This window comes from Coturnix japonica, chromosome 28 (assembly GCF_054131305.1).
Source record: "Coturnix japonica strain WE chromosome 28, WE-NBRP24, whole genome shotgun sequence".
Classification (NCBI taxonomy): domain Eukaryota; kingdom Metazoa; phylum Chordata; class Aves; order Galliformes; family Phasianidae; genus Coturnix; species Coturnix japonica.
The window spans coordinates 6,032,626-6,050,313 of NC_140690.1; the positions used below are offsets into that span (position 1 = coordinate 6,032,626).

General features: G+C 44.3%; 1 protein-coding gene across 18 annotated transcripts in view; it reads left to right on the forward strand.

Moving 5' to 3' along the window:
• LOC146756181 (rho GTPase-activating protein 32-like) overlaps positions 1-17,688 on the forward strand; it is a 331,712-nt gene that overhangs the window by 312,185 nt on the left and 1,839 nt on the right. For 8 of the 18 annotated variants that reach the window (XM_085524871.1, XM_085524874.1, XM_085524872.1 and 5 more), the window contains 4 exons: positions 12,493-12,631; positions 13,141-15,965; positions 16,448-16,646; positions 17,333-17,478. In XM_085524871.1, the coding sequence (XP_085380997.1) occupies positions 15,794-15,965; positions 16,448-16,646; positions 17,333-17,478 (517 nt within the window). In that variant the 5' untranslated portion in view covers positions 12,493-12,631; positions 13,141-15,793. The other 10 variants (XM_085524885.1, XM_085524876.1, XM_085524877.1 and 7 more) reach the window with 10 other exon arrangements.

Genomic DNA, 17,688 nt, shown 5'->3' on the forward strand with positions numbered 1-17,688 from the left:
CAGACCCTTCAAACTGAGGAATAGGTGTAAGCACTTCGGTGAACTCTTTAAAACATCAGAAAGTCATCAGTTGTTTTGGAAAGTAGAAACTAATGAAAATTATGTGTTTGCAGAAAGAAAATGTGTTAACAGTTTTGAAGCAGAGCTTACATTTCCGTTTTCTCAGTGGATCCTTTAGAGAGCAGTCAGTAGCATTGCTTTAGGCTTCAGTTTCATCTTGGCTGTGTGTTTTGAATATGCACAACTCACTGTGTTCCCATTTTAGCATTTTGTAAGTGTGAGATCAGCACAAGTTAAACTTCTGTCAACAGACTGGTATTATAGTGATAAATTAGTAGGCTTGTGCCAGTAACCAGGGTATTATGCTCAAACTCTAATACTTTTATCAGCCTAGATAATTTTGAAAGAAAAATAATGGAATTATGAAGTCTCTAGGACTAGAGATTACTGTTTCTCTAACAGTAATTATACTGTTTGTGCTGATGGTTTACAGACTTGGGATTGTCAAAGAAATCAACTTCAAATTGGTTGCTGAGTTTTGATACTAAAGTGAATCACCTTACTATGTGTAGGCACTTAAGTACATCTGTTGTGTTGATGTATCACTAGTTTTATAGACCTGGATTAATTCCAGAGTAAACAAGGAGCACTCTGGAAGACTGTAAACATAGTCATTCATATTAAAATCCCTGAGCATAATTTGCCAATGGAATAAGTGCCTCAAGTATTTTATCCCTTGTTACCTAGCAAGATGCTAGTATTCTAGGCTAAAGATGGATGCAGGCTAAAACCTTGAATCCGAGTGATGGGAAAGCTCAATGAACTTTTCAATTCAAGGTCTGAATTTGGAATCTGAACTTTCTTAATGTCAGGCACAATAATCTTCAGGGAGAAGGTGAATTTTAGAAAAATCTGAACCATAGTTATGACTCACGAAATATTGAAGGAGTTTTGGTTTTTAAGAATACATTTATTTTAGGCTTGTTTAACATTTATATATCAGTGACCATTTTTTATTTATAAGTCTTAAATCTTGTCCAGAGGGATTTTTTTGTTTGTTTGCTTTTTTAAACTTCTGCTCTGAAGAGTGCCTTTATGGAATTTATCCCAGGTCTACAAAGCCAAAAATTATTCTTATCCACTGAGAATTAATTGAATTGCAATAAATAGACAGATTTTAACTGGGTTCTTAGTGGAACTACATTACCTAAGTGGATATGTTGTTTTTTTTCAGTAACCTATAGAAAATGTGGTGTAGATGATTCTGATACAGTCTGTCCTTCTGGGTACTCAAATCTAGTTTTGATAGCTAATATTATGCTGGGACAAATTCAGATCTGACTATGTGGTCACTTCTGGTTTTAGCTTGGCAGTTGTGGTATTTAGAGTATAAATAATAGAAAAGAGAGTGACTATATTTAGCTGATGTATGCAGTACTGGCTACTTACTAGTGCAGATTTTGTAGTACACTAGAACCGACTTCTAACATTTTTCAAAGTTACTAACTCAATAAACACAGTAGAGATGTGTCATGAATTTTTATCTATTTATATGATATTTTTATAACTAAGTGTTACATAAAACACTAACACTAGGAATTCAGTTTAAATGCCTGCAACATAAAGATCAAAAGAAAAAATGCTCCCCTTAAAGGACAGGTCATCGCTTTCTTCTAAGAAGTGATCAAAGCTTGCTTCATTGAAAAAGTGGTTAAACACTGCTGCAGCATGCTGATGCGTAGGCTTCATTTCTTTTTTGTGTCATTTTCCTATACCTCCTACAAAGAACCATGAAGGTAGACAGCTGAAGGACCTCCTAGAATAAAGGACAGCATGTGTGGCAGATTTCCCCATGAGGTTCCATCACATTTGGTTTAAACATTTCATATTCATAGTGAGTCTCTTTTATGCTGGCTTTATGCTGATTATACCTAGAGGCTGTTAAATGCTATCAGATACTTTATATTTGCAATTTCAAATGCCACGCATGGTAAGAAATTTGGTTCAAGGGGAATGTTTGACATGGAGTATGAACATATTAAAGTGAATGTACCTTTGAAAACTCAGAGGTTGAGAGCAGCTGGGTTTTTTTTTGTTTGTTTGTTTGTTTGCTTTTATTTTTTGTATCTCAGTTGCTCTTTGAACTGCTGAATGTAACTTGGAGTTTGAGGTAGGGAAAGGTGAGGCAGGTTTTTAAGTATCTGCCTCTTCACTTCTGATTTATTAGTTATTGTAATAACACAAAAACTCATGCATTCTGTCTTGTTTGACAGTCCAAAATATGATTTTTAAGGAGTATAAAGATGGGAATGACACAGAATATTTAGCAACCTACATCTGATGTCTTATTTGATTGTACTCCCCATAGGTGATTAAGTTGATATCCTGAAGAACTGGTAAGTAGAAAGGAGTTCTGGACAGTCTGATGTGAATAAACTGATGTGTATTACTGAGCCTTCACTGAAGAAAATTATTTAACTGTTCATGTTTAAGGTAATATTTCTTTTATTGTAGGAAGCAGAAGAGGGTATTTAAAGTATATATTAAAGTAGTAAAAACTACTAAAATAACGGAATTGTAATCTTCAAAGCGCTTTAGGAGCCATAATCCTGACAACATATATGATAACATGAAGTAACAGAGATTGCAGTGGTTCAATGCCAAAAACATACTGAAAATTCTGGAGTCGTTCTTTTCTTCTGTGCCCATGTGACCAGTGCCAGCTCTTCCTTGACATGAGGGAAAGGAGAGAATATGCAGGTACTGAACTATGTACTATGTACTGATCTATGAGAATGCTATTCTTTACAGCATTTGAAAATATTTCCAAGGAAACTCAGTAAGTGTCTTTTCCTATCAGGTTGCTTACAGCTCTTCTCTTTGCAACACTGGGTTACTTCAACAAGCATAAGCCTTTGAACGGGTAAACAGAAATTCAGCAGAAGTTTAAATATCTTGTTAGGTTTTGCCTTTTCCAAGCAGACCTAGTTCAGTCACAGCCTCATTGTGCAACTGTGTTGAGGAGGAAAGAGGGTAACAAGCTGCAACTGAAATCTCTGGGATCCAGAAAAAAATGCCTGACAGATCCTTTGAACATACTTTTGAACAATAAAAAGGATGAGAGAATCATTTCCTATCCTGCCTTTTATCATCGTAGCATGAAAGAATAGACAGAATAGTGCAAAAGCACTGAAATAGTAAGGAACAGAATGTGACCTGCCCTAATTTGAAACCAAGTTTCAAGCATTTTTTGATTAAAATACTTTATTGTGTGCTGGGTTGCTTGGAAGTCTACAGAAAAGGAGATCATTGCTTTTCTATTTGCATGTGCATGTAGATATACTAGTCTCGTGTAGCCTATAGATTTTACTGTAACCCAGAAACAGAACTAACTTTTAAATACTATGTTTATGATATTATATAGATCCTATAGGATCTCCCTGGAAAAACTGTAGATGCTATAGCATGAGTTGTTAGTGTATTTGCACCAGTAGTCTGTTCAGCACAGTCATTGTCAATCAATGACTGATTAAGTCAGCAGAATCCAGGGCAATCCCTTTCCCATTCGTTCTCAGTAGCACAGCTCAGTAACAGGAGGTCTATCCACCTTTACCCTGAAGATCACTGTTAAGATGTTTGCAGTTCTTGTTTTACCTCTGTATGTTCACTGGGTAAGGTGATCTCTAGAAATTATGCATTCCCTGTTCACATTCCCATTCCAGCTAAATATCACAGCAGCTAATGGCACTTCAAAGCAGGAAGAAGCATATTGAAAACAACAACTTCTTAGACCTACTGGCACATTTGCCACTGTGAGTACCAAGACAGCCATGCACCAACTTCATTTACCTAGCTGCTATCATCATTACGGTCCAGATATTTTTTTTTTTTTGTATTGTTTTATTTTATATTAGTGCAATTCACACAACAAATCCATGGATTCTACAGTCCAAAAACCTTCACTAAGTATTGTAGATGTAGTTGTTGAAAACATGGGAAAGGGAAACATGGAGGCTGCAGAAAAGGAATGAAGGTAAAGATGTAATTAAATCATTGAAAGTTAGGGGAGTAGACTTAGTCTGTTTTTAACTTATAGTCTTTTTTACTTTTTTTGCCTTCATCGGTGGTCAGCTGAGCCTTCCTACATAACAGTTTGTGAATTCATGGTTAAGAACCAAATGTTTAGGAGAGAAGATATACTCTTTAATGTATTTGGCTTGTGAATAAAGATGCTTCTAGAACTATCAAGTGTTTAATAGCAAAGTAAAATGGGTGTCCTTTCTGTTACTGCTATGGAAATAAATAAGAAAATAATCAAAATATAACAATCTCTTATTAATACAATGTTCTTTTAGGAAGTTAGCAGTTTCCTTCTGGTCGGAAGATTGCTACAAGTTGAAATAGGAAACTGTTTTAGCGAATAACAGTCATAAGGAGAATTACTGTCACAGTGTTGGCAGTTAGTGCCGGCAGTTAGTGCCGGCAGTTAGTGTTGGCAGTTAGTGTTGGCAGTTAGTGTTGGCAGTTAGTGTTGGCAGTTAGTGTTGGCAGTTAGTGTTGGCAGTTAGTGTTGGCAGTTAGTGTTGGCAGTTAGTGCCGGCAGTTAGTGCCGGCAGTTAGTGTTGGCAGTTAGTGTTGGCAGTTAGTGTTGGCAGTTAGTGTTGGCAGTTAGTGTTGGCAGTTAGTGTTGGCAGTTAGTGTTGGCAGTTAGTGTTGGCAGTTAGTGTTGGCAGTTAGTGTTGGCAGTTAGTGCCGGCAGTTAGTGTTGGCAGTTAGTGTTGGCAGTTAGTGTTGGCAGTTAGTGCCGGCAGTTAGTGCCGGCAGTTAGTGCCGGCAGTTAGTGCCGGCAGTTAGTGCCGGCAGTTAGTGTTGGCAGTTAGTGTTGGCAGTTAGTGTTGGCAGTTGGTGTTGGCAGTTAGTGTTGGCAGTTAGTGTTGGCAGTTAGTGTTGGCAGTTAGTGTTGGCAGTTAGTGTTGGCAGTTAGTGTTGGCAGTTAGTGTTGGCAGTTAGTGCCGGCAGTTAGTGTTGGCAGTTAGTGTTGGCAGTTAGTGTTGGCAGTTAGTGTTGGCAGTTAGTGTTGGCAGTTAGTGTTGGCAGTTAGTGCCGGCAGTTAGTGCCGGCAGTTAGTGCCGGCAGTTAGTGCCGGCAGTTAGTGCCGGCAGTTAGTGCCGGCAGTTAGTGCCGGCAGTTAGTGCCGGCAGTTAGTGCCGGCAGTTAGTGCCGGCAGTTAGTGTTGGCAGTTAGTGCCGGCAGTTAGTGCCGGCAGTTAGTGCCGGCAGTTAGTGCCGGCAGTTAGTGCCGGCAGTTAGTGCCTTTATTGCCTTTTTCTTCTCACCGTCGTGCGCAGCAGCTTGTAGGTAAGCTGAGCTGGCGTGGGATGGATGGGTGGGCAGTGAGGTGTTGAGAACTGCTGGCTGTCGGAGCTCACAGCACCGTATTGCTTACTCTTGACTATCAGACATAATTTTCCCCTGGTACACACGTTCCAAAGGGGGTATCCGTAAAGGTGGCACCTGTCCCGTGCTTCTTCCATTGTCTTTGCTCAGTAGTGGAAGCATTGTAAAGTTGCTGGGCGGACAGGCATCACGTAGCCTGAGACTCAGCATGTCTTGCAGCAAGTGGATGGGACGGTTGTGCTGTGTGTGTTATTCCATGGATGTCTTAGCCCTGCTCACTGACCTGCTCTTTCTCTCTCCTCTCCTCACCCTCCGCCCACTGCCTCGGTGCAGCTTTTGCTCTCATTCCATCCGAGCAAAGCGACAACTGCTGCAGATAGCTTGAGGTGATCTCACTGCCAGGTACGTGCCATGATTTGTCCCCCCACATGGTTTTGCCACATGGTATGTGAATGTAGTTCTGAAGAAGTCTGTCCATACTGTGCTGTGTGAATAGAGAAAACAGAAGTGTGTTTCTGCTCTGTTCCAGCTCTTCACACTTGCTGTTATGGGTGCTGCGTGCAGTGAGATCAGCCGTGAGCCTGAGGTGGCGGCGACGGAGGTACAGTATGAAGCTCTGGCCGGTCTTTGTTCCCTGTGTTGAACCATTAGAAGGAGCTGCAGATGTACTCTCCTGCAGGAAAGAATGGGCCAAAAAGGGCCTGGCCAGCTGTCTGCGCCAGTGCCATTGCTGATGAGTCTGGGTAGAGAGAGATGCATCTTTGCATGGCCTGGCAATGCACACCAGGAAGGGAAATAACTGTGATGAGACGTGCAGCTCCTTCTGAAGTGCTCCTGATAAGGATAGAGCGCATTTGCTGCAGCTTTCTCTGCAGATGTGCTCCTCACCTTGAAATCCTCCTGGTTTGTCCTCATCTCCTGACCACGGCCTGTGCTCTGTTTTGCAGGCTGATAACATGCGGAAGCTGCAGCTGGTGCGTGCTATGTCATCTTTAAACGTACCAGCGATTGCGGCAGCCCATGTTATTAGGAGCCACGTCGCCCAGGGGCCGGATGAGCTCTCTCTGGAGGTAAGCAGTTCCAGGCGTTCCTTGTTGTTGTGCACAGAGAGTAGTATAGAGTGTGAACGCCTCGGGAATACTCTCATATTTTGTGTCGTAGAAGAAGGCTTTTGTTTTAGCTGTGCTGAAGCTGGGATTGATGTTTCAATCTTTTGCAGGTTGGAGACATCGTGTGCATTGTTGATATGCCACCAAAGGAGATGAGCCCCTGGTGGAGAGGCAAGCGTGGCTTTGAGGTAGGCACACATTTTTGACTAGAGAGCACAGCTTCAGTAGTGTCTAGAATCTCCGGTTGGAGCTGCTCTGCCTGCACAGGATGGCTTCTGGATGCAAACAGTTGCCCTGTGTCGGTGTCAGAGGACCTTCCCTTTGGCTCTGGGCTTGGGCTAATGCCCACCTGTCTTTTTGTTCTTATTATAGGTTGGTTTTTTCCCTGGTGAGTGCGTGGAACTCATCAGGGGAAAACTGCCCGAGTCCATCCTACATTCATTGCCAAAGCCAGGTGCGTATTTTACATTTGACAATGCGGGTTAGTAAAATGGGGTCTGAAGGTGGCTTTCAGGGGGTTCATTAATGCCCGAGTTGAGCAAGCTTAGAAAGAGAACTGCATTAAGCTCCTTGGGCACCTCCAGGGATGGGGAAAATCCGTTCTTGTGTGTCCTTGTTGGGAACATGCTTTCTGTTGTTACGTGTTCTGTTGAATGCGTTGCACTTGGCCTCGTCCAACCGAGCCAAGCCTGAAATGAACTTGTTTCTTTGTTTTGTTGCACAGAGCCAAAGAAACGGGGCAAGTTCATCTCCTGCCTTCGTTGCCCGTTGAAGGCCTGCCCCAGGAGAGCGAAGCAGCCGGAGCCTCCAACATTCTCGGGATCCATGTCCCTGCTTGACATCGTTGAGAGGTATTTAGCCAACAGGACTTGAGGGCTGAGCTGTAGGAATGGAAGCATCCTTTGCTGTTTGAAACAGAGCGCTTTTCTAAGCTGTGTTTCAGCAGAAACCAGGCATTGACAGGAACAGGCAACTATTGGCAAGGGTTCGGTGCAGCTCTTCCCTCACCCTGCACCATGACTGACAGCATGCTCTGTTTTCTCTGCAGAATGAGTTCTCCCAGTAAGAGGGCAGAGTCAGCAGCTTGCAGTTGGCGTTCCTGCTTCTGCCTGGGCAAACCTTCCCCTGTGGCCAAACGCCAACTGCAGAGCAGTGCCAGGGAGCCCTCTGAAGCAGAAGTCTTGGTCCTGGCAGGTAAGCATGCAAATCCAGCTTTCAAAACACTGCTTGTCAGCAACACAGGTAGAATTCATGCTTTCAGTGGGCTTGTACATCCTTCTGGCATTCAAGCCTGTGCCTGACATCTTCAGTTGACTCCTGTCTTTCCCAAATGAGTCTCTTGTCAACACAAGAGCTGGACCTGCACGAGGATCACTTTCAAGGCAGTGACACTGTTGCTAGAAGCCTATTTGCTTCTGCCCACCATCACTGCATAGCCAAATGTCAAGAACCTGTTTCATGATTCATCTTGTGAAACTTTGACACTAACTGCTGTGCATCTACTCCTTCCTTTGTGACCCGAGCCTTTGTATATCTCCAAGACACCGGGCATGTTACGATGCAGCTTCCTGTGATTCCATCAACGAAGAACTGTTACTAAGCACAGGATGCTGCAGTTCAGATGAAAGCCTTCCGTATAACATCAGTTATAAAGAGAAGAATGCCATCATCGTTGAAGCTCTCGTTCATCCCATACCTGCTGAAGCTGCTGACCTGAGCCTGCCAGACTCCTCAGGCACCAGCCTGAACCGAGTGCCTTTCGAGGACAGCCCAGCCCAAGCACAGCACGAGTGCCCCGACAGCAGCACAACCATGCAGGCTCAGGTCAGCATTACAGAGGAGAAGCCAAACATCTTGGAGGGGGAGGTAGAATCAGGCCAAGAGTCCCAGGCTCCGGGCAACAGCACGACTTCTGAGACACTCTCGTCAGACAACAGAGAATGAGTCCCATCTTTCCTCCAGACCTCACACCCCCTCCTTTTTCCTATTGAATAAAGGCACGCTCGTGCTCAATCAACGCCTTGACTGAATTCTGAGTTTTCATTCGCAGAGATTGGGATGAGTACAAGAAACAGCAAGACAGCTCAGCTTGCAACGCTCTGGCTGTGGGGTGCGTGCAGGGACACTGTAACCATACAGGGAAAGGCTTCCACTGCTTCCTCAAGCTGTAGTCCAGCCCTGCTACTGCTCTGTGGCACAAAGCCCTGAGGGATGTTCCATATTGTTAACCTAAGTGAAGCCAGCTTCATGCACTGTGTTTTGTTGTTGCTGGGTGAGAGGGGGATGCACGTTGGTGAGAAGATGAGCATTGCTGGATCTGCCACGAGTGTCCCTTCTGCCTCTAAGAATATGTCCTAAGTAGGATGTGAACACTGCTGGCACTTCCTCATTGCACGTGCTTGGAGGATCTTCAGTTCTTGCACATTCAGGATGTCTGTCAGTGACTACGAGGAAATTCTCAAGTACTAGGAATTCCATGAAACAGTTGGAACGGGTAAGTGTCATCTTTGTACAGAAACAGCACGCCTAACAGTCTGTCTCACCACTCTAGAATTAATCTGAGAATAGATTAACAGCTCTTGTCAGTTCTCTAAGTCAGGTTTCATTTGTATAAATTTGGAATTCGTTTTTTAAACCAGTTGGAAATTGTAATATTATATTAGAGAAGAATTCACACTCAACTTTAAGCATCTGTGTTTTGATTTGTAGGTGGTTTTGCAAACGTAAATCTTATGCGGCATCTTCTTACTGGTGAAAAAGTTGCACTAAAAATCATGGAGCAAGTTACTGTAGGGGTAAGCCAAAAGGCATTTAAATATGAGAATATCTTCTGTTGGAGTTGTGGAGTTCTCAAGAACACGGGGGCAGGTGGGATGGTACATACGAATGCAGCCTACTGGTCCCATTGCCTTTTGAAAGATGCTGTAGAGCTGGAAAAAGTTTAACAGAGCACCACAAATCTTCTTCCTCGTTGTTCAGAGGGCAGTATTCTCTGGCTGTAAAATGGAGGAAGTTATTACGTTATTACATTACATTACATTATTGTTACATTATTACAGCAACTTTACCAAAATACCAATGAAAATGCTGAATGTTTTACTTTTCATTTTTCACAGCTCTGTTTCAGAATTTCTATGGGAGTGATGTCAGTCATTGCTGAGTTGATGTTGAATTGTGTACTGTCCCATATGTGCTTGTTCTGTTCCACAGCAGTCAGATGTGGTACCTGGTATGTCACAGTAGTTAGCAATCTCATCGCTTGCTTTTATGGTCTCTTAAGGATGACTTGCCTCATGCTAAAACAGAAATTGATGCCATGAAGAACTGAAGTCATCAACATGTTTGCCCATTGGATCACGTAAGAGAGACACCAAAGAAATATTTATAGTCATAGAGGTAAGAAATAGTTTCTGCTTTCTGTGCTGTCATTGTTACTTACCTTTCTCTGATACTCTCTAATGCATTTTCAGATAACCTTATCTTACAGGGAAGCTGTTTGATTGCATTGTTTCTAAGGACCAACTTTGGAAGAGGAAGCTCCAGTCTTTTTTTGACATATTGTTTCAGCAATTGCTTATGTTCACAGTCAGGGTTATGCCTAGAGACCTCAAACCAGTGAGCCTGAACTGTAGTCAGTCTTCCATAAATAATAATGAATGTGTTTTTATTTTTCTGTTGGGAGAGAAAGTTACAGTACTCCACTCCATTCCAGTGGATTGCAGGAGAGAACTGAAGGGGGGAGAAGTAACACAAAGTAGAACTCATGGGTTGATTGAATTGATAGAATTATTTACTGAGATAAAGGATAATAGTTATGATGAATGCAAAAGCAATTGCTCACCACCTACCAATCAGTGTCCAGTTAGCCTCCTAGTAGTGGAAGAGATTTACATGAAGTTCTACCCCCTTCAAAACTCCTTCCACAATATGTCATATAGTATGGAATATCCTTTGGCCAGTTTAAGTCAGCTGTCCTAGTTCTGTTCCTTCTCACTTCCTTGGGCTCTCAGCTGAGATTGACTGTGGCTCTGTACAACGCTGCCTGGCAGCAACTGTAAGCATCACTGCACTATCTCCATTGTTTCTCTAGAATGAAAACGTAGTATTAAATCAGACACTGAAGAAAATAATTCAGTTCCAGCTGAAACTCAGAGAATAACTTGTGCTTAGGATTCTTTCCCTACAGGAAATGTTAGATAATTATTGCTATTTGGTACTGTGTTGTGTAGCTGAGCTGGATTTTGTTATCCTTGAAGAAGTATCTTCCTCTGAAAGGGGAGTAAATCATGATGCTCCTAATGAGAGGAGCAGAGACACAGATCTGATCTGAGTGTTGGTTTCCCATTTTTGTGATGCTCTTTGCTGCAGTTTGTATCTAGAGAGAAGCCCTTGTGGTGTCAGTCTGTTGTGTAACCTGCTCTAGTTTTGTGCCTCAAGGAAGAGTGATCCTTTAAACAAATGGTGGCTGTACAGAGGGTATGGGGTGAGATGCATTCCTCTGGCCCCATCCAATGGATTTTCTGTCACTGAAGTCTTGAAGCACAGGTTAGGTACTGGAAGGCTTGAATATTTCCTCACCAATAGGTTAGAGCTTGGCATTTTGTAAGCTGCTGGTATCTCTCAGTAAAGCAAATCATTACAGCACGAGCATTTTCCTAGGCATCTTATGAAATCCCTCTATCTAAGGCTACTGGAAGGCACTCTGAACAAAGATCATTCTCCCCAGCTTCTCTTCTCTGAGTGGGAGCTTCAGCCCCCTGCACAGGCTGGAGGTCATCCCCAGAACTTGCTTCAGGTTGTTATCCTTCCTGGCCAAAAACCAGATACAGTATTGTAGATGTGGTCCAGTGAGTGTTGAAGCAGGAATGACTTGTCGTGGTCTGGTTGTGCTGCTTTTTAATGCAGCTGATGATCTTGTTGTACTTCTTTTCTGTCAGAGCACACTGCTGGCTTGCATTCAGCCTGTGGTCTCTCACCACTTGTCCTCCTAGTTCCATACAGTTCGGTCTGTTCATTAAAATGTTTCAGTAAGTTGGTCTGGTCCTACGAAGTTGTATGACTGCAGTAAGCAGTGTACATGGTGCGCTGTGAGTACTGCACACATTCCTCTTGGCAGCTTGTGGAACAGACATTGTGCATTGTTTGGATTGTGTAAGCATTCCTGTTGGTCTCTTGTGATGCTTACCTTCTTAGAGCACCTTTCCATGTTTGGCTCTACATATTTTGGTACCTTACTTGTTCTGTTTGGCTTAGCAGGGAAGGTCTTCTTCTGAAGCATCCTCAGTCTTGGTCTGGGCAGCATACTTAGAAATGACATGGACGTTACATGAGTGGGTGATCAAAGGGGGAAAGATCTCACCTTTCTGATCTGTTTCCTTTTAGAAGACAGTCCTGGAGAGGATTTGCTTTCCTTGTTTCCTGGAGACTTGGATTCTTAGATGGTTTTGACTGCAGCTATTTCTGATGTTAATTCCTTTTTCTGTACTTTAGTAGCAAAGTGCACGTGGAGTGCTTTGGAATTGTCTGAAGTTGCCAGGTTGCTTGTGATCACATATGTAACGTGGAGTTATGTGTGGTGCCAGTGATAATTCAGTGTGATGAACTTGAAGGCTTTCAGTAGAATTGCAGCCCTAATAAAAACAATGACTTGAACTCTGGAATTCTGTGTAAAATCATTAGCTAGCTTGTGGTCCGGGTCTTCAAACCAAAGGCTATGAGGTGCTGCTCTTGTTGACACAGGCTGTGAAAGATGACTTGAGCTCTAAGAGTAATTTCCCTTCTGCTCTTGATATGAACGTCAAATCCAAAATTACAGTATTAAGAACATAATATAAAAGTTTTTGCTGCTGGCTTGTGGACCTGCATTAGCTCTTAGCCATAGTTTGGAACTTGCAAAGCAATCTTATTTAGATTTTAGTGATGAAATCTTTTGATGAAATCTTTCTTTTAATTCTGCAAAAGAATCTCAATGGCACATTTCTTTTCAGTCTGAAAAGGCTCTGACATAATGAAGATGTGCCAGACTGCAGCCATGTGCCAGATGTGTTTGGATCCATGGAATTTTCTGATGTAGCTTCAGTGTTTGAAGAATCTCCGCTTGATCTAAACACTCAGAGAACAAAGCAGGTGTGTAAAGATGTAGTGCTAGTTTCTTACAGAAAAAATATAGCACTTAATCCAGAAATTTACTTCTCATTGTATATAGTGCTTACTCCATACTTCAGTATCTAGTAAACCTTGACCGAAGTAAGATACAGATTGAGCAAAGTATGTTAAGCATAAATTTTGGTGCCTTCTACCTGTAGGCCATGGTTCATTTTACAAGAACCCTAACTCCAGTGTTTGGTTTGCACAGAAATAGCAAGCAAGGGAACAAGTAAAGGAGTCAGTGAGGATTTTAAAACGCAATGGAAAGTGATAAGGCACAGTTGATAAGATTTTGGAGTTAGGTTGGATGTACACAGAGCTTTAAAGAGGAAGAATCTTCAGGAATAGTCAGCATGGATTGACCAAGGGCAAATTGTACTTGACCCACCATTGCTAGGTGAGCTTCTGCTTTAAAGCATCAAGCTGCATAAAGAAGGCAGTTTTAAAAGCAAGCTTACCAATTCGTTTTTAACCAGTGATTTTTTCAGGAAGGAAAGCTTATAGATGCTGTTTGCTAATGGAAGATGGAGAGAGGAAAAGCAAGAGAAAGGCATGATGTGTGCATAGCCACCACATCCCATCTGCAGCGTTCTCCCCCTCTGCAAACGAGGAGCAGCTCATCAAGCTTGGCCTGGGCCATGGAAAGGGAGCATGCTAACATCTGGGCCAACCCAAACGAGTTAGTTCTGCAGGTTGGTTGTTTTCTGCTGTTTGTCTCACGTCCTGTTGCTCAGCGGTAGATTTGTTCATGTTCAGTGCCAACAGGAAACACCCAACAGGTGGGGTTTGCGGAGAAAGAGGTCCTGCAAGTCTTGTGTGACACCCATGGAACCGTAGCGAGGCTGCATGTGTGTAAAACACCAGGAATCAACAGAGGTGTGAAGGTGAGCTGTGGGCTGCAGTACCACAGGAAGGGATGTGTGTGCTCTGGGTTTGGATGCTTCTGTGTGTTTTAAGTGACTGAGATACCACTGCTCAGTCTGTTTGAGTGTATAGAAGAAGTGTAACATCCATTCTGATGGAGTATTGTGAACGGAGCCCTGTGGGTTTGAGACCTGCCTTTAAGCTTGTGGGCATCATCCAGGAGTTGGGGATGGGGCAAGGGAAGTTGGGGTGAGGGATGAAGCGTAGGAACAGAAACTTCTTTGGTCCATATTAACTCCTCCCTTTTTTGATTAGGAATCGATGTGGGTTTCTTTTATAAAGAAACAGACTCATTGTGAAGCCTGTGAATGAATTGATTCACGCCTGCTGATTGGTGCTGTTCTCTACAAGGAGCTTCAGTGGAAATGGACACTTCTGGTCCACTGTCTGGCCCCCTCCTATGTGCTCAGATCAGCCAAGTTGTCAAGGCCTGGCTCTTGGTTGGTGAGTTGTGCCAAGGTCAGAGAGTTGGATTTTCTGGGCTTTGAGACACGTCTTCAAGATGCACATTGTGTTATTTCTGATGTGTTGACCTGTTGAGGTCCAGCCCCAAATGAGGATTCAAGCACTACCACCGCAGGAATGGTTTAGATTGGAACTGGAATGCAGAAGGTTGGAGTCAGCAGGAGCAGGGAATCGATCATCCCCCTGTACTTGGCACTGGTGAGTCCTCACCTTGAGTTCTGTGTTCAGTTCTTGGCCCCTCACTGCAAGAAGGACACCGAAATCCTGGGATATGTCCAAAGAAGAACACTGAAGGTGTGAGGTGTCTAGAGCACAAGTCTTTTAGCAAGCACTATCTTAGAGGCAGCCTTGATTTCTCCAGCTCCAAGCTTTGTGCCACAAGAGCTCTCCTGCTTCTAACTGTGATGTGAGACCGTATGGAAGGCTCTGCAGAAGTCCTTCCTTTTCTTGACTGTATTTTGTGTGGCTTTGGACTTGTTTTCATCTTCCTCAAAGCCCTCTGCCCAATTCTGTGTCCTTCTCTGCAGCCATGAATTCAATATGGAGCAGGTTCCTGAGCTCAGCGTCCAAGACATTCACAGCGTGAGCTCCCTGTGTAAGATGTATTTCAGGGAGCTCCTGAACCCTCTGCTGACCGAGCAGCTGTATGCCAGGATCTCTATAAGCTCAGGGCAATGTCTTGGAAATGACACGTACCGGTTCCCTGGCCATCCTGGTTAGTGGTTGTAGCAGTGCCCCAGCTCTGAGGTCTTCTTTCTGTTAGCCCCATGAGTCACGTCTTTGCCACATCCTGCCTCTCACTGATGGCACTTGTGGTGGTGCCAGGAGGTGCTTATTTAAGCTATTCACAATGGTTGTGAGAATTCCTTTTCCTTTGCTGTTCTCCTGCTATTGGTAGAATGGGGTTAATAGCAAAGTGGACTTGGAGACGAATGCCTGCTGCGAGGAGCTGCACTGTGCAATCAGGCTGTAAAGCTGCCCAGTGCTTGCACCGCTTGGCCTTGATGGCACGGGCTGTGTGTATAATCAGGAGGGGTGTTAACTCTTTGAAAGGGCCGATAATATCAGTTCAAGAGGAAATGGTTTTATGTTGAAAGAGGGAAGATTAACGTTGGATGTTAGGGGAAAGTTCTTTACTAGGAGAGTGCTGAGGTCCTGGAACAGGCTGCCCAGGGACGTTGTGGATCCCCCATCCGTAGAGGTGTCCAAGGCCAGGTTAGATGTGGCCCTGGACAGCCTGGTCTAGTAAATGTGGAAGATAGGTGGCCCTGCCAGGCAGGGGGAGTGGAGCTTCATTATCCTTGAGCTCCCTTCCAACCCGGGTCATTCTGTGTTTCTGTGTTCCCCAGATGCCTCTTGGAAGGCATCAAGTCTGCCTCAGTGCTGACCACCAGTGCACTGTCCCCATGGGACTTAATAAGACACTTGATTTCTCTGGCAGGGATCTGCTCGGTGATAAACATGCATGCTAAGAACTTAGCGATAGTGTGGGCTCCAAACCTCTTAAGGTAAACTTCTTCTTCCATTTCAACACGATGCTTAGTTCTGCTGTCCCCCAACCCAGGTGCACAATTTCTAGATGACAGTTTCTACTCACTTGTTTAGCTGGGACTGCTGTGTCTCTGATCATCCAGGAGAATTAGTGGCATCACATCAGTGGCATCGCTGTTTGCCCACTGCGGAAGTCTCCAGAGCCCAGCTTGACAGTTTTTGGCTACAGAAATTCAGACTTGGGGAAGTGACCTCGGGGAAATGACTTGTAAGATCTGCCTTTTCTTCAGATCCCAGCAGAGCCAATCTTCCTGCACCAGCAAAGCTGCTTGCATGGAGCTGCAGATACAGTCAGCTGTTGTGGAATTACTCATCAGCCACACAGATGTCATCTTCTGCTCCAAATCCACACCAGCCATGGGAGAGGGAGTAGGTGAGCATCTTCCTCCATTAGCTTGATCTTGATCTGACAGCTTCATCCAATCCAGGGCTTCTCCAAGACCTTTGAAAATTCTATTACTGTTGAGGAGACAGCAGGCTTCTGGGCTTAGATTAGAATATGGTGCCCCATTCCTGGATCCTTAGTGTGTCCAAACACAAACCTTACATGGAGAAAACCATCACTGCTGTTAAGATTTTTTGCAAGCAGTTGAAGCTTGATTGAAATGTGGCAGCAAAGCTTTCTGAAATCCCAGACCCCTAGTTTTTCTAGGATTTTTGTTTGCCTGTTTTTGATACAGTGAGCTGCTCTTAATTGTGGCTGTGTCCTTTGCCACGAGCATACCTCTGAGCACACAGTTATTTTGAGCTCCTCTTCTTCCAGTGTCTCGGATAAGCAAGTCTGAGAGAAATGCAGAACTGGGATGGCTGTGCTGCTGCTTCCTCCTCCATCTCACCTGTGGTTTTCCCTTGCAGGGCACAGTTCTCTGCCTGGGCCCAAGTCTGTGTGGGTGTCTCCATCCACAAAGCTGCTCACACTGCAGGAGGCACAGGCTGAGAGGAGAGGCCAGAGCAGCTCTCCTGTTGCAACACGGAGCAGCAAGATACAAGTGGAGGAAGGGCTTGCAGCTGTACTGAGGAACTTCAACGCAATCATTGATTTTCCATCTGAAAGGTAAAGAAAGAGGAATTCCCTTTCCAGCCCCTATCATCATTGTTCAGGTGATTTCTATTGGTTTATTTTTTGTCCATTATATCTCCAAGCACTCAACTAAAAAACAGTTGCACTATGGGCTCAGTTCAGCCACACAAGGTGCCTTTCCTTCCTGGTTGGGCAGGCAGTCACAAGATGCAGAAAGCCACGCTGGTGTCTATCCTGGCCTGTGCTGCCTGTACCTGGAAACACTGGGGTTTTCCAGATTTCAGGGCCACGCACCTGAAACCAATTGCGCTTCTCCTGTAAGCAGAGCTGTTGGTCGGACTTGCTGGCACTAGAAATTAAAGATGGCAGTGAGCTGAGGCCAAGGAGGTGTTAACGTAAGAGTCAGAGATGCTTTTGAGCTTCCCTTATGGCTGCACCATTTTCTCAGAAAGCAGTTACGCCTGCCAGCTCCTGTCCTGCTGCTGAGCCTTTGCTCACATGCTCCGCATCTTGCTTGACACGGTTGAGAGGAATGTAGCCAGCAGGACTTGAGGGCTGAGCTGTAGGAATGGAAGCATCCTCTGCTGTTTGAAACAGAGCGCGTTTCTAAGCTGTGTTTCAGCAGTAAGCAGGCAGTGCCAGGAGTAGGGAACTGCTGGCAAGGGCTCGGTGCAGCTCTTCCCTCACCCTGCACCACGACTGCTCTGTTTTCTCTGCAGACCATGTTCTCCCGGCAAGAGGAAGGAATCACCTGCTGGCAGTTGGTGTTCCTGTTTCTGCCTGCGCAAACGATCCCATATGGCCAAACACCAATTGCAGAGCAGTGCCAGGGAGCCTTCCAAAGCAGAACGCGTGGTCCTGGCAGGTAAGGGTGCAAATCCAGCTTTCAAAGCACTGCTTGTCAGCAACATGGGTAGAATTCATGCTTTCAGTGGGCTTGTACCTCCTTCTGGCGTTCAAGCCCATACCTGACATCTTCAGCTGACCCCTGTTTTCCCAAAGGATGAAAAAGGCTTTCTCTGAAGCCTTTGCCTCCATGGGCAGAGGAAGTTGGATGCTAACCCCTGTGTATCCA